Genomic DNA, 13,986 nt, shown 5'->3' on the forward strand with positions numbered 1-13,986 from the left:
TATACCTCAGTACACCTGATTATCAAGAGAAAGAAAGAAAGAAAGAAAGAAAGAAAGGAATGCATAACAGATAACATAAGAAACACCTGGGTACCCACCACTCAGCTCTATTTAATTCTAAAATGTCATATTTGCTTCAGATATTGTCTTTCTTAAAGGAATAAAGTAGTACACAATGAAGACACCCCACCTCTGGATTCCTTCCCAATTCTATTTTCCTCCCTTCTTTCCCAGAAGTAACTCCTGAATTTGGTATTTGTCATCCCCATGTTGTTTTTATACTTTCCTTACATGTGTGTGTATCCATCAACAATACATAGCATTGTTTGCATAGTTACATTTTATGCCAGTAGTTTTATTGTGGGAGGATTCTGTAACTCACCCAGTTCCTCAGCATGCTTTGTGAGATGGATGGATCCACACTCACACAGGTGGCTCTGGCTGTCATGTCCACGGTGGCATAGTATTTCACTGGATACGTACATCTAATTTGATTTATTCTCCTCAAGATAGATAACGGTGCCATTTTCAATTTTTGACCATCATAAACACTGCTGCAAAGAACATCTGTACACGTCTCCTTGGACACATATTTGAGAGTTTCTCTAAGGTGAAACCTTAAAATCGGAATTTCTGAATAATAGCGTACTTGCCTCTCCAACCGTACTAGATAGTGCCAGATTGCTCTTCAAAGCGGTTGAAGAGTTTCCACTCCCACCGCAGCGGGGGCATTTCCGGAGCTCCTTATTCTCACCTACAGAGGTGCCGAGCTCGGACGGGCCTCCAGGGGGCGCCGCGCAGCTCGCTGTGATTCTGGGCGGCCGTGCCGAGAGCTGCTGGACGCAGTTCTTCTTTTCGCTAGTTCGTGGTCCCTTGGCCCCGCAGGTAGTCATTGTTGAGGATGAGATCCCAGAGGTGCATTTAGGGCAGGCTCCAGCCCCTGGGTCGCTGGGAGATGTGGCCTTAATCCTCCTCTCCTCCAAATCTTTTCCAAAATTTGAAAGCAGTACAAAACAAAAACTTCTCCATCTTGAATTAAAACCAAAAAAGGACCTAGGTTGCTAAAAGAAACATCTGTATGCTTAACATGCAAAATATAGAATGCTAACATTTTAACCTATATGTTTGCTTCAGATGTTTTCTTTTTAAGAAACAAAACATTCCAGTTACACTTGAAATTCTCCTATTCTTTCACCTCCCTGCCTTCCAGGTGGCAGTTAAGATCCTGAGTTTGGTTGATATCCAAACCATTTATTTGTATAACGTATGTATCCATAAACAATGTATAGTTTTGTTTGTTTTTATTTACACAAATGCTATTCTGTACCTAATACTCCTGCAGGTTTCTTTCCTATGCACACAACATTGTTTCCAAGATAAATCTCCCTTGATGCCTGTCTATCTGGTTCAGTGTTTATCTGTTCTCCTAACAATATATTTTTAGGTTGTTTTCAGCTTTTGGTTATTTAAGCAATGCTGCATACACACTTCACAAGAGATTTTTGTTTTGTTCATGCTTACTTTTGAGTCCCTAGAAGTATGCCTGGCACAAAGAAGTTGCTCAGTAAACTTGTGTTGAGTTAATGAATAAATGAACAGCCTCATACACGTTTCTAGGTTGCTCACATGCAGACTTTGCCCAGAATATACATATAAAAGTGAAGTGGCTGAATTTTCAGGTGAGCTCGGCATATTACTCTCTAAGACTATTGTTCCATTTTATACATCCCCCAGCAAATTTGAGAGTTTTCATTTCCCCTTAGCTTCGCCAACCTTGGTGTCTTGAGATTTGGTGTATATGTGCGTCCCACCTGATGTATATCAAATCATATCTTCTTGTGCTAATTTGCATTGCCCTAATTCCTTTCTGACTATCCCCCCACCTTCCCCCATCAATTGACTTCCTTTGTGGCTTCCAGTTTATCAGATTAGCAGAAGTAGGCTGGGGTGGGTTGAGGGTCACTCTTAATCTCTCAAGGGGGCAGCCTGACTCCTCAATAGGTCTGGACCTCTCCACGTATTTCCAGCCTCCTTCCTGTCCTGGAAGGTTTTGAATACACGTGCCAGATCCAGGACCTCGGGACTGAAGAGCAACGTTGGAGACCCAGGGCACCCTCCCCACCCAGTCCCACCTTGAGCTCTGAAGCCTCCTGTGAGGGGTGGGAGAGGGCTCTCTGGGCGCCCATGTGGGTTTGTTATTCTCCAGGTCTCCAGCTGGAGAGTGCCATCCAGGAGAGCCTGGGACCCAGGGTGCTCTGGCATTTGTAGCAGCCTTGACGCCTCTGAGGACCCTGTATGTTCCCGTGGTGGGAGCTGTCTTTGGCATCCCTGGCACTACCCCTCCTGCGCACACACCATGCCCTCCACTTACAGGAGAATATGCCTTTTGGTCTGTTTGGCTCCTCTGTATTCGACAAATTGACCACTATTTGGAGAAAAGAAGACAAGTTCAGAGGTAAGGGGATAGATGTAATGGGAGAGAGGGCTGGGGAGCAGGGGTGCAACTGAGGAGGAAAGTTTGAACTCACAGGGTACCCCTTGGCCTTGGGACAATAGGGAAAAATACTGGGCTGCTGGGCTGAATGTAGCACCGGGAGTCACCACCCCTGTAGGCCTTTGAATTGGATCAACAGCCCAAGATGTAAAATGTGACACCAGTGGATCAGCCAGTGGGTGTGCAGGAGCCACTGCCAGCTGCCGTTGGAAAGGCCCATATTTCTAGCATGTAGGGATGACACGCACTTGAGATCCTTTCCCATTTGAAAAGCATTAAAAAATCATAACCTGCAAGCCCAGAGAATGAGCACTCTGACTTAACAACCCTTTTACTTTCTTTTGCAAAGCATTAAAGTCATTAACTTCCAGCAAGCAGGGACAGGTTCTTACTTAACCCTTCTCTTCTGAGAAGTCTTAAAAATCAGCCACGGTAAGACCTTGTCTCTCACTGGCAATGTTAAACCATAAAGCACTGCACTGCTGCTAAGTAATGGGGCCAATCTGTCACTGTGTAACTTAAGAAAAATGGAATCTAGTGACATGTCTTCTGCTTAGAAGCCGGTGGTGACTCCACACTTTGAACCAGATACGATCCCACTGGTGTGAGGTTCTGCTGCCCTTTCACTGCCTTAATCTGACCATGTGTTTTCTGCTACCACTGGATGAGGTTTTGCCCTCATCCATGCCAGCTGACTCCCTACATATTTCCCTCTCCCTCACTGCCACCCATTCATCTTGCCCGTCTCTCTCTCTAAGCCTCCCTATGTGGACCTGACGTATGACATTCGTATTTCTAATAACATCCAAATTTGTATATCCCTTTAGGCTATCTGACCACACCCTCCACATCTCCCTGAAGGTTCAACTTTGTGAATTCTACCAGATGCACTCCTCTTATCTCTTTAATCACTCCATCATTAAGTATTTATACATTGCATCTTTTCTAATCGTATGTGTCCATCTTTGCATGCACACTTAGGGGTGTACACGTGTAACGTATGCCCCAGTATACTATACAACTCCAAAGTTTATTCTTTTCTTCCCATTTCTTCATCTATGTGCAGATACCCAGGCAGGTGGTCAGTTGCCACATGCTTATTGAGCACCCAGGTGCCAAGCATTGGGCTGGATGCTATGGGTATGGGCACAGTCCTTAGACTCTAGTAGGAAAGAGAAAAATTAAACAACTGCGTGAATTATTATAAGCGAGCAGAGGGCAGCAAAGTAGAAGGACAGATGCTTTGGTAATATGTATGAGTATATGTGGAGATGGTTGGACGCCATTCCCCAGGAAATGATGTTAAACTGAGACCAATAGTAGGGGTAGAAGTTGGGAGCTAGGCAGAGCTGGGGAGCAAATCATTTCAGGCAAAGGGAATAGTATGGGTCCAGACTGTCATGCAGAGAGAGCACAAAGCATCTGGTAACATGCAGGAAAGGGTTAATTCAGCTGGCGTGGGTTGCCCCAAACTTATACATTCCAAAGGTCTTCAGGACTGCCCCTGGACCAGTTCCTGCAAGATGATCTCTGAGCTCTTGGAATATCCTGCCTGATAAGAATGCCTTTGTATATCTGAGACCTTGGGCCAGGTCAGATAGTCTATGCTAACAAAGGGACATGCTGAATCTTTGTTTTTATATGTTGAGGCTGTTTGGGGTCTTCCATATCAATTTGACCTCTGTTGGGGCTGGAGACTGAGGAGATAAGGTCAGTTATACAGGTGTTGACTACATGATACATGATGACCCTCAACAAAAACCCTGGACACCACAGCCCGGGTGAACTACCCTGGTTGGCAATATTTCTTATGTGTTGTCACACATTGCTGCTGGGAGAATTAAGCACTGTCCATGCAACTCCACTCAGAGTGCATAACTGGAAGCTCCCACCTGGTTTCTCCTGGACTCTCTCCCATGTGCCTTTCTCCTTTGCTGACTGTAATTTGTATCCTTTCATTGCATTAAACCATAATGGAGAGGATACCAGCTTTTCTGTGAGTCCCTCTAGCAAATCATCACAACCAAGGGTGGTCCTGGGGACTCCCAACACAGGTAGAGCAGAGAGAACAAAGGCTGTGGGGGGAGGGGAACGACTGAGGTGATGAAAGAGATGGAGAAAGAGACTGGATTCCTCAGAGCCTATAGGTCATGATCGAGAATGACATGGTTCTGCCTGTGGGCTTGATTCCAACCTGGTTACTTTATTTCATTCTATTCCATGGCCCTAGGCTGCATCCAGCCCTGGCTAGATCTCACAAAAGCTACCTACAGAAAACATGCCAATCAGTGAGTTTGCTTGGTGTGGGGTTGGGGTGAGCCCAAGGGCACATAAAACCTACTGGAGGAGATGAGCAGTGTCACCTGTCCGGATGGCTGCACCCATTATTTCCTGTATGACCCACCTTGGGTTTGGAGCAGTTACTACTCAATGTATATTGGTAAAGAAGAAACAGTGGTGTGTTTATTATAACAGCTTGGGGGAAAAAAAACCAGAACTGTTTTCCATACTGAATCCCACATAATGAAAACTCAGAGGTGACATCACCAATCTGTTTCATGATCACATATCCATGGTGACAGAATAAGTCAAGGGAAAAATAGGGTGAGAGAGTTCTTGAAGCGATTTAAGCCATTTGTTGGCACAAAGGACTCAGTTATCAAGGTTGCAAATAAGTCATCAACTTCAGGCATGGGCGGGCACCAAAGTGTTTCTCAAATTTCTGCTTGCTTGGACAAGCATGCTGCCTTCTCAAGAGTGTGCCTTGAATCCTTAATAGCCGGAGAAAAATTTTAAAGTAATGGAAGAATTACTTATGTAACTCATTTCTAAATCCACAGGGACCTATATTTTTGATGGTGCAGGAGGCTTGAGGCAGAAGCCTGTTAGGGATGATGGCTGTACCTGTGGCCCAACACTCCCAAGTCAGAGCGGTGCTCCCGAGGCCTGGGGCAGCAGCAGGGGGTGGGGTAGCCGTGTGATCTCAGAGCCACACTGATGACCCCGTAATCCAAGTGCCTCGATTCTGGAGAACACAAGATGCTGTTATGCAATTTCTAATTGCAACGAACTCTCTTCTTTCTGTTCCCAAGAGGGAAGGCAGTTTATACTCAAACACAAACCTAAGTTTGAATCCTGTTCTAGCTATGTAACTTTGGGTGTTATTTAAACTCTCTGGGCCTCAGTTTACTCATCTGTGCACTGGTCATTATAAGAAGACCTTGCTCATAGGGTTGAAGACTAGATGAGGTAATGCCTATAAAGCACTTGGCACAGTGCCTGGCATGCATTAAGGGCTCAAACAACAACAACACAACCAGAAAGGACGTTAAGGTGTTTAGTAAGTCCTCAGACATAAAAAGACATTTTCGAGGGCTCGATGCCAGTCACATGTGCCTCAAGATTGTCAGGCTGGGTGAGGACATCCACATGCTCTGAATTAGATACTAGTGGATGTGACAGACGTGCCCTAAGGAATCAGCTTTACTACGTTGGCCTTCAATGCTTGGGCGGCATTTTAAACAGCAGCCCGTACGTAACTCAGGTGCTGCCGGCTTCAGGGTCAGATGCAGCGTTGTTCTTTGGCTTCCTAAGGTGATGAAGAGAATGGATGTCGGAGGCTGTGCTGATAAAATGGCCCTCGAAGTAAAGCTCTGATCATGAAGACAGACCCCTGTGTAACTGGAACTAGGGGGAGGTCTTGGCAGGTGCGATGTCTGGCGGAAGGAGAATGAGTCTGGAGTCACCACTTGGGTTTGATCCCAGCTCCTTTACTACAAGCGTATGAAGCTCCTACACTGCAAGTATGAGGTGTTGGGCAAGTTACTGGTCTCTAAACCTCAGTCCCTTCATCTGCACAAAGGGGAAAATACCTGACTTGCAGAGTGACTCTAAGGATAAATTGATACAGTGCAATGTATGTAAAACACCTGCTATATGGTAGGCACTTCATAAATGATGATAGAAGCAAGCAAAGCACAGTTACAGCAAAGCATGAAATGCATTAGTGGTAACTGATATTGTTTTGTGACAAAGCGATCCTGTGAGACCAAATGAGTTTCTTAGAAAGAACGGCAAGATACAGACAGCAGGTTTGATGTGAAGCTTGGCAGCTGAGGGCAGTTCATTCTGGGAAATGGCTTATGGTTTGGATCAAATCCCTGCCCTGGGTGACATGTTCATCACTGCCCTGGGAAGACCTGATCTGGGGGATCATGGGGGACAGATGGAGAGGGTCTGCATGAGGACCAGACCTCTTAGCCAGTGACGAGCTGCCCTGTAAGGGTGATGACAAAGCACAGCTCCAAGAGAGGTGCGAGGAGCCGCAATGAGTGCGCAGGATATAGCCCTATCTCTGCAGCGGGAAGCTGTGTGCTGGGACACGTGGCCCGGGAGGCAGTCATGGAGCTTGCAGCCCAGAAAGCAAGCGGACCCCAGTCCAGGTGTGCTGCCGCTGAAGTGGAGGTGGGGAACCAGGCCAGGGAGGAATGATCTCAAAGAAGGGCTCCTCCTATCCTGACTCCAGTTGCTTCTGCATCAGAACAGTTTTCTGGGAGAGGGACCCAAGAGGTGATGAGGGCAGAACCCAAGTGATAAGGGGGATGTTTTCCACACAGAAAAGCCTCTATTCAGCAGGGAACTCAGGTCACATGTCAGAGAATAAACATGAATGAAACTTTAAAAACACGGGGGTGGAAGCTGACATTACAGCTATGCCCACCAGCAACTCACTGAGAATAAAGCCCTCCTTCGTGTAGAAAGTTAATGGTGTCTATCACCCTCTTGGAAACCCAGCCTGGGGAGAGGAGAGGGACTGGGGACAGGTACCAGACACTGCTTGAAAAGGTAACGGTGTGTGATGGGGTTCGATTGGCCCTTTCTCCCCTATGAGGATGTGTGCGTCCACAGGAGAAATCCCCACGTATGCTCCCACCTCTACTCCCATAGGAAATGAAAGCCTATGGTCGCATGTGGCGCTTGTTGGTCTGATGAAGTGGTTTTCAACTGGGGCCGATTTTGTCCTCCCAGGGGACGTCTGGCAATGTCCGGGGACACTTTTGGTTGTCACATTTTTTTGGGGGGGTATGCTACTGGCATCTAACGGGTTGACGTCAGGGATCCTGCTAACTACCTTACAGAGCACAGAACGGCCCCCACAGCAGAGCTACCCAGACCCTAGTGTCAGTAGTGCTGGCGTTGAGCAAGCCTGGTCTGATGCGATGCGGAGGTTCTTTGTCAATGGAAGCGGCTTGTTCCTCTCACCTGTCATCTCAGTGTGGGGTAGAATGGGGAAGGGTCACAGCTAGTCTGCAATCCCTCTTTGGTGGCCATATACAGAAGAGGGTGTGGTGCGAAGGCAAAAAATTGGGGGTGGGGTGGGAATGAGCCCAAAGAGAGACTCAGGCTAATCTCTCAAGGTAGATGGAAGGCCAAGCGCAGAGTTTTTCATTTCAAGTCAACTCTTACTTATTTAAAAACCAATTTCCTGGGCTTCCCTGGTGGCGCAGTGGTTGAGAGTCCGCCTGCCGATGCAGGGGACGCGGGGTCGTGCCCCGGTCCGGGAAGGTCCCACATGCCGTGGAGCGGCTGGGCCCCTGAGCCATGGCCGCTGAGCCTGTGCGTCCGGAGCCTGTGCTCCGCAACGGGAGAGGCCACAACAGTGAGAGGCCCGCGTACCGCAAAAAAACCCCCAAACAAACCAATTTCCTTAAGCACATAATTGTATGTTTATTTCCCTGAGGAACTCTTGAGGCAGAGGAGACCTGCTGAAATTATGGGGATGGAGGCTGCACACAGGGTTTTAATGGAGTTAGAAAAATTTTTCCTCTCCTTTGAAAGAGGGTTGGGAGAAAGAGAAGGGCAGGTTCCTCTCCTGCAGGGCAGAGGATGTGGGGGGATGGAGTTAAGATAGGAATGGAGGGTCAGACAACGTGAGGAACGGTTGTGTGACCCCAGCGGGTTGGGATCAGAGACAGAACTCTGGGGTACAGCTTCAAGCCTGCCTCTTCTCTCCCCGCATCCTGGTAATTGGAGGGAAGGTATCCAGGAAGTGGGCTGTTCATACCCTTCCTGCCCCACCACCTTCGCGTGTACACACAAACACGCACACACACACACACACACACACACACACACACACACAATCAAAATACTCCTTTGGAAGATGCTCTGGTTTGCATCAGGAAACAGAATGGGTCATGCTGTTGTGGGAGGAGTGGGTGGGTGGGCAGGGCAGAGGGGACTTTGATGAGCAGAGGGTAAGGGCTTCAGTGCTTCCCCTCTTCTGCTACTTCTCACTCCTCTGTTTTAGCCTGAATGCTTGGAACTGTAGGTTCTTCTCTTTGAGAGATGTCCTCACCTGGGTAAACTGGGTGGGGACCAAGGGAACAGAATGAAGGAACTGATTATCCAGATTCGACACACAGGAAAGGAGGCGGGGGCGGCGAGGGCACTTCACAGTCTTTCTCTCGCTGCTAGATCGGCAAGACTCTGGCTCATACTCCTTTTGTCTAAGAGGGTCGGAGGGGGGTTGAGTTGGGTGGGCGACAGAGGAAGGAAGATGCAGTGAGGAGTGGGTGGCCTGGAGCTGGTGGTGGCCTGGGCTACAAAGGCTGGGGTCTGCAGGGGGACCCTTGCCTCCTCCCTCCATGTCTTCATTGGATGTGGAATGCATGTCTGCCACGGTACCTATTCTATGTGGTTGGACTCTGCCGGGCTCCCCGCCTCCAGAAGGCTGTGAATCATGTCCCCTTCAGCTGGAGGGCCTCTGCATCTAACAAAGCCTGGTATACAGGCACTCAGTACACATTTCATGATGAATTCCTACCTTATCCATCCTGGCCTGCCATTACAGAAGAGCGGACAGGAATTCAGGCAGGAGTTATAGCAAAAAGAGTCCACCTGGCTAGTCTATCCCATTCATCCTATCTCTCGAAGCTGCAGGTGTGGTGGTGGTGCTGGTAGCATGGCATCCAATGGGGAAGTGAAGGTAACATCTGAGAAACATGGCCAAGGTTCGAAGCCCTGAATGTCTTCATTTAATCATCAAATATCCTCTGCATACCTGCCCAGAGTGGCTGGGTTCTGGCATTCCTCAGCCTCATGCTGTGGGGCAGCATAATGGGCTGGAGGTCACAGGTGAGCGGAGCAGCCTGAGGCTGGGGAAAGGCACCCAGCCCCTGGGAGATGGAGACAGTGATTATCTGTGAGCACAGCATCCAGGCTTTCTCTGTCGTAAGAGGGCTAAAGGGATGACACACATGGGGCATGCGGGCCTGGACTGAGGGGCTGTGTCCACAGGGGCCCTCCTGGCCTGCGAGCATCAGAGACCTTGCGCTGCCAGGGATTTGTTTCCTTTTCATTGACCAGCTCCCCAGAAGACACATCAAATATTATTAGAGATAGATACATAAGAGTTTCAGCAACTTTAAAAGGCTGAAAATGTGTGCTGTAGTCCTAGCCCATACTTCCACTTTCCGGAAGTGTAACCTTGCGCCTTTCTGAGCCTTCGCCGCCTCATCCAAGGAAGGGATGGCCCTTCTGCCTTCCCTTTATTATGGGGCTATTGTGAGGCGCAAAAAAAGTCACAAAGTGTGGGAGCACTTTGTAAACTTAAAGTGCTATGCAATGTGAGCTGGTTCTTTATTTATTCAAGGCAGTGGCAGAGGGACACCCCACATTGGTGCTGCTCCAGCCATCCTCCTACCAGGACCTGCCTGCAGGGAAGGGCTACATCTGTCTTTTGACCGCTGGAGGGCTTAGCACTTTGAGTTCACTTCCGCATCTCTGGCCCCATCTAATACACAGGTCAGGGCCGCGGGGGGCCTGGCAGAAGAGTGCTGAGGTCCCTTATTTCCTTCGCTGGTAGAACTGGAAGACCGCCTTCTCTTGCTCATACGTCTCGATGGAGCCGGGTCGAAGGCGCCGGATCTCAGCGATGGCGTCCCCTGCAGCCAGGCCCCGCTCCTTCACCAGGTAACAAGCCAGCATGGTACCCGTGCGGCCAAAGCCCAGGGCACAGTGCACTCCCACCGCCTGCGAAGGGGGAGCTGGGTGGGGAGGAGCTCAACGCCCTCCCAACACTCTCCTGACCCTCACTTGTAAAATACAACCAGGTTTTAAAGATGTAGGACAATGAAGAATATAAATATCTGGTTAAGAATTTATTTTATATTGCTTATATGTTGAAATGATATTTTGGAGTTACTGGGTTAAATTATATTATCAAGATGAATTTCTCCTGCTTCTTGTTTACCTTTTTAAAATGTGGCTCCATTACATTTGGACAGAACCTTGCTCTGGAGACTGCTCAGTACCCCCTGACTTCAACCCCCATCTCTCCCAAGTATGTTCACCCTTTCTCCTTCTCAACCCACAACATCAGCTGGTTCTTCGTTGCCTTTCCTCGAGCCCAATTCACACTGCTGGGCCCTCTTCATACTCCTCCCCTTTGCCCCCCCCCACCCCGCCCCCCTCCCCCGCCTCCGCCCCCCTCCCCCCGCCTCCGCCCCGCTTTGGCTTTCTGTTCTGGTTGAGATGGTCTCCTGGCTCCACCCTCTTCCTCCAGTCTTTCTCCCGGAACCCAGCTAAGTTATTCCTGGCCCCGCCCTCCCCAGCTCCGCGTGTCCCCGCTGACCCCTCCCAAGTCCCTCCCTCCCGGCGCTAACCCCGCCCTCTGACCTCTCCCCTGGCGTTGGCCTCGTCGACAATCTTCACGAAGCGGTCGATCTGCTCTGGGCCCGGCGAGCAGAAGTCTGGGATGCGCAGTCGGTGCAGGGTGAGGCCGGGGCAGCTGTCGCTGTGCGGGGGCCCGCGCTCCGTCAGTGACACCAGGTGCCGCACACCCTGGTCCAGCAGGAACTGGTAGTGGGCGGGGAGCCGGGGCAGGGCCAGCCCCGCCAGCCGGCCGGGGAGCACCCACGAGAAGTTGGGGGGCTGCACGCCCATGGCTGACGGAGGGCACAGAACAGCGGGTCACCGGGGGCGAGGCCGGCCCGTCCCGCTCCGCCCCCGGGCCGGGTAACCTTCCACCTACCTAGCACTGGCGCCTCCTGGAGCCACGTGGTCTTCGGGACATATCCTGGGTGTCGTCCTGCTCCTCCTCAGGGGATTGGCCGAGCCGCCTGGGGGCGGGGCTAGAACACCCAACTCCCGGCTCCCAGTGACCGTCGGAGCGTTCTGGTCCGGCCCCAAGCAGAACACTCGTTGATTGGTTGGATAGTCAATAGTGGGCGGGATTACTGCAGCCGTGTGCACGGGGATTGGTGGACCACGCAAACAGCCAAGACAGAACACCTAGAAGGAATTAAAAATTCTTTTCTGTGGATGAAGCAACCCCGGGTCGAGCTCTGCTGCTCCCTGGCGGTCGGTGGGAGTTATTGCATCACTGGCCAACTGCCCCTGCTGCCCAAGGGCCTGGCCTTAACTTTCTTCACAATGGATGCCCAAGGGTTTAAGAGATGGCAAATCTACATACGCCTTGGGGGAGGAATCTTCTCTACAATAACTCTAAGTCATTATCAGTGACTTTTTGAACTCGTCCAGTAAGTGGGAATCGCCACTGTACAGGGGACTATTCTTGTTTTTCCACTGCTGAAATTATTAAAAAAAAACCCAGTGTTTCTGCCATCTGGTGCCCTGAAATCGTACCCGGGAGAGTAATAATGTAATAATAATAACAACAACAAAAGCACCACCACCAACAACAATATAAGGATTAACAAATTGAGCATTTACTATGTGCCAGGTATTTTTCAAACTGATTTAATTGCCACAATAATCTTACGAGGTGGGTAATCTATTTAACTATCTTACAGATGAGAAAACTGAAGCTCTGGAGAGGTTCAGGAACTTGACCAAGAGATGACTGATGGCGGGGGGTTTGAAACCAAGCAGCCTGGCTCCAGAATCTTTAACAAAACGGTATTGTATTCTAAAGTTAAATAGAAGGTTACTGCCTCTTTACCTAGCCATCCTCATGTCCCTCACCTGGGTTAAACAGTTGCAGGATTTGTTAATTTTTCTTCATATTTCCTGATTCTCAGGTTCTGTGAGTCACCCTTCCCTGGGGAGGCTAGAGTTTCTCTGTGTCATTCATAGCAGGTGGGGAACTAGATCTGAATACAGTGTCTTAACTGTGATCTGACTGGTTCATATCCTCATTTGAACAGTGTGCTTCTGGTGATCAGACTAATTATAATTATGAAAATAGTTAACCCTTATTGAATTTGCTTATGTACCAGGCCCTGTGCCAGGTGCTTTCTGGAAGAGCCACATTGGGAAGGTATTTTTATATCTCTTTTGCACATGCGTAATCTGAGGCTTAAAGAAGTTGGTTAACTTAGCCAAGCACACATAGCTAGTAAGTAGCTGGGCTGGTTGAGCCAAGGTCTCTCTCATTCCAAGCCCAGGGTACCTAGTCATGAAGATGTACTTCCCTCCTTCTGTTCCCATCTACCCCTGACAAACACATTTGGTTCCAGCAAAATGAAAAGGAATTTTTCTTCCTCCAAAGATCAAAGCCTGCTCTGACCCTGTGGAAAATGCACTTACCGTTTACCCAGGCAACTCTGAAGCATCGCCTCTGCCTACTCTTCCCAGGTTCCAGGAGCTGCCAAATCTACCCTTTCCCTTTCTTCTGTACAATCACAGCCCTGATTAAGCCCTTCCTGTCTGCACTCCCATTTCAGCCCATCCCAATTTATTCCTATTGTGCCCTTCAGCCACCAGTCACCCCTTCTCCCCTCCCAGCAACTCCTCTCAATCCCTTGCTCAGGATTTCTGGCTGCACTGCCTCTGGAGACAAGACTCCAGCACTTGCTCCTTTCAGGTTGAACTTTTCTCAGTCCCTTTTCCTTGCTGTCCTTTCTTTGCTCCCTCACTCATAAGGGGAAAACTTCCCACATCTCTCTCCACTACCCTATGCCCCTTTCCTTGCCTCCTTGAGATCCAGCTCAAAGCCCATCTTCTTCAGAAAGAAGACATTTCGCGGGGGGAGACAGAGATTCCCGTGTGGTTCTCTGCAGGGGTTGAAGTGCATCCATCAACCCACCTGGGCTTCCTTTGTAGGAATTCCTCCCTCTTTACTGCTCTGCCTCTGGCTTCCAACAGGCCCCAGGTGAAGGGGTCCCTGCCTTGGTCTGTGTCCCATTGTAAAGAATATTATTTAATTTTCTGTCTTGGGCCCAGGGGGCCTCACATTGAAAGAAAAACTCCTTTCTGATGGTTTCCTGGCTAGGATCCCGGCAACTAAACAATGTCAGATCCCCGCACGTAGCCCCCAACCTCATGCAATACTGAGCTTCTTTTCCTTTCTCTTCTGTGTTACCTGACCTTCAGTAAGATTTAATCTCCATACTCCCATCTCATTTTATATAAATATGTACTCCTAGTATAGCAGTTAGTTTATTGGATTGGGGTTATCTGTGTCAGAGCCAAGAAGGCATCATTCCATCTTCAGATTTCACACATCTAATACAGAGCCTGATACCCAG

At 49.1% G+C, this 13,986-nt stretch overlaps 1 protein-coding gene across 2 annotated transcripts; it reads right to left on the minus strand.

The window, feature by feature from the left end:
* Positions 1–8,870: 8,870 nt before the first annotated feature.
* Positions 8,871–11,651, minus strand: DUSP23 (dual specificity phosphatase 23). 2 transcript variants are annotated; one of them, XM_022559597.2, is made up of 3 exons: positions 11,529–11,651; positions 11,174–11,442; positions 8,871–10,528 (listed from the first exon to the last, which is right to left on the minus strand). In XM_022559597.2, exons 2-3 carry the CDS (start codon positions 11,438–11,440, stop codon positions 10,343–10,345), a joined length of 453 nt encoding a protein of 150 aa, XP_022415305.1. In that variant the 5' UTR covers positions 11,441–11,442; positions 11,529–11,651; the 3' UTR covers positions 8,871–10,342. The 2 variants fall into 2 exon arrangements, with proteins under 2 accessions (XP_022415305.1, XP_089769192.1); XM_089913066.1 differs by lacking the exon at positions 11,529–11,651 and having other exon boundaries at positions 8,871–10,459; positions 11,174–11,522.
* Positions 11,652–13,986: the final 2,335 nt, after the last annotated feature.

This window comes from Delphinapterus leucas, chromosome 1 (assembly GCF_059928025.1).
Source record: "Delphinapterus leucas isolate spDelLeu-1000000601 "Yukka" chromosome 1, BTC_Dleu_Yukka2, whole genome shotgun sequence".
Taxonomy (NCBI): domain Eukaryota; kingdom Metazoa; phylum Chordata; class Mammalia; order Artiodactyla; family Monodontidae; genus Delphinapterus; species Delphinapterus leucas.

Excerpts from the sequence above, each read along its gene's own strand:
- DUSP23 (XM_022559597.2), bottom strand. The coding sequence starts at position 11,440 with ATGGGCGTGCAGCCCCCCAACTTCTCGTGGGTGCTCCCCGGCCGGCTG. Across the intron at positions 10,529-11,173 it reads AGGCCAACGCCAGGGGAGAG|GCGGTGGGAGTGCACTGTGC; the intron begins GTCAGAGGGCGG and ends CCCCCTTCGCAG.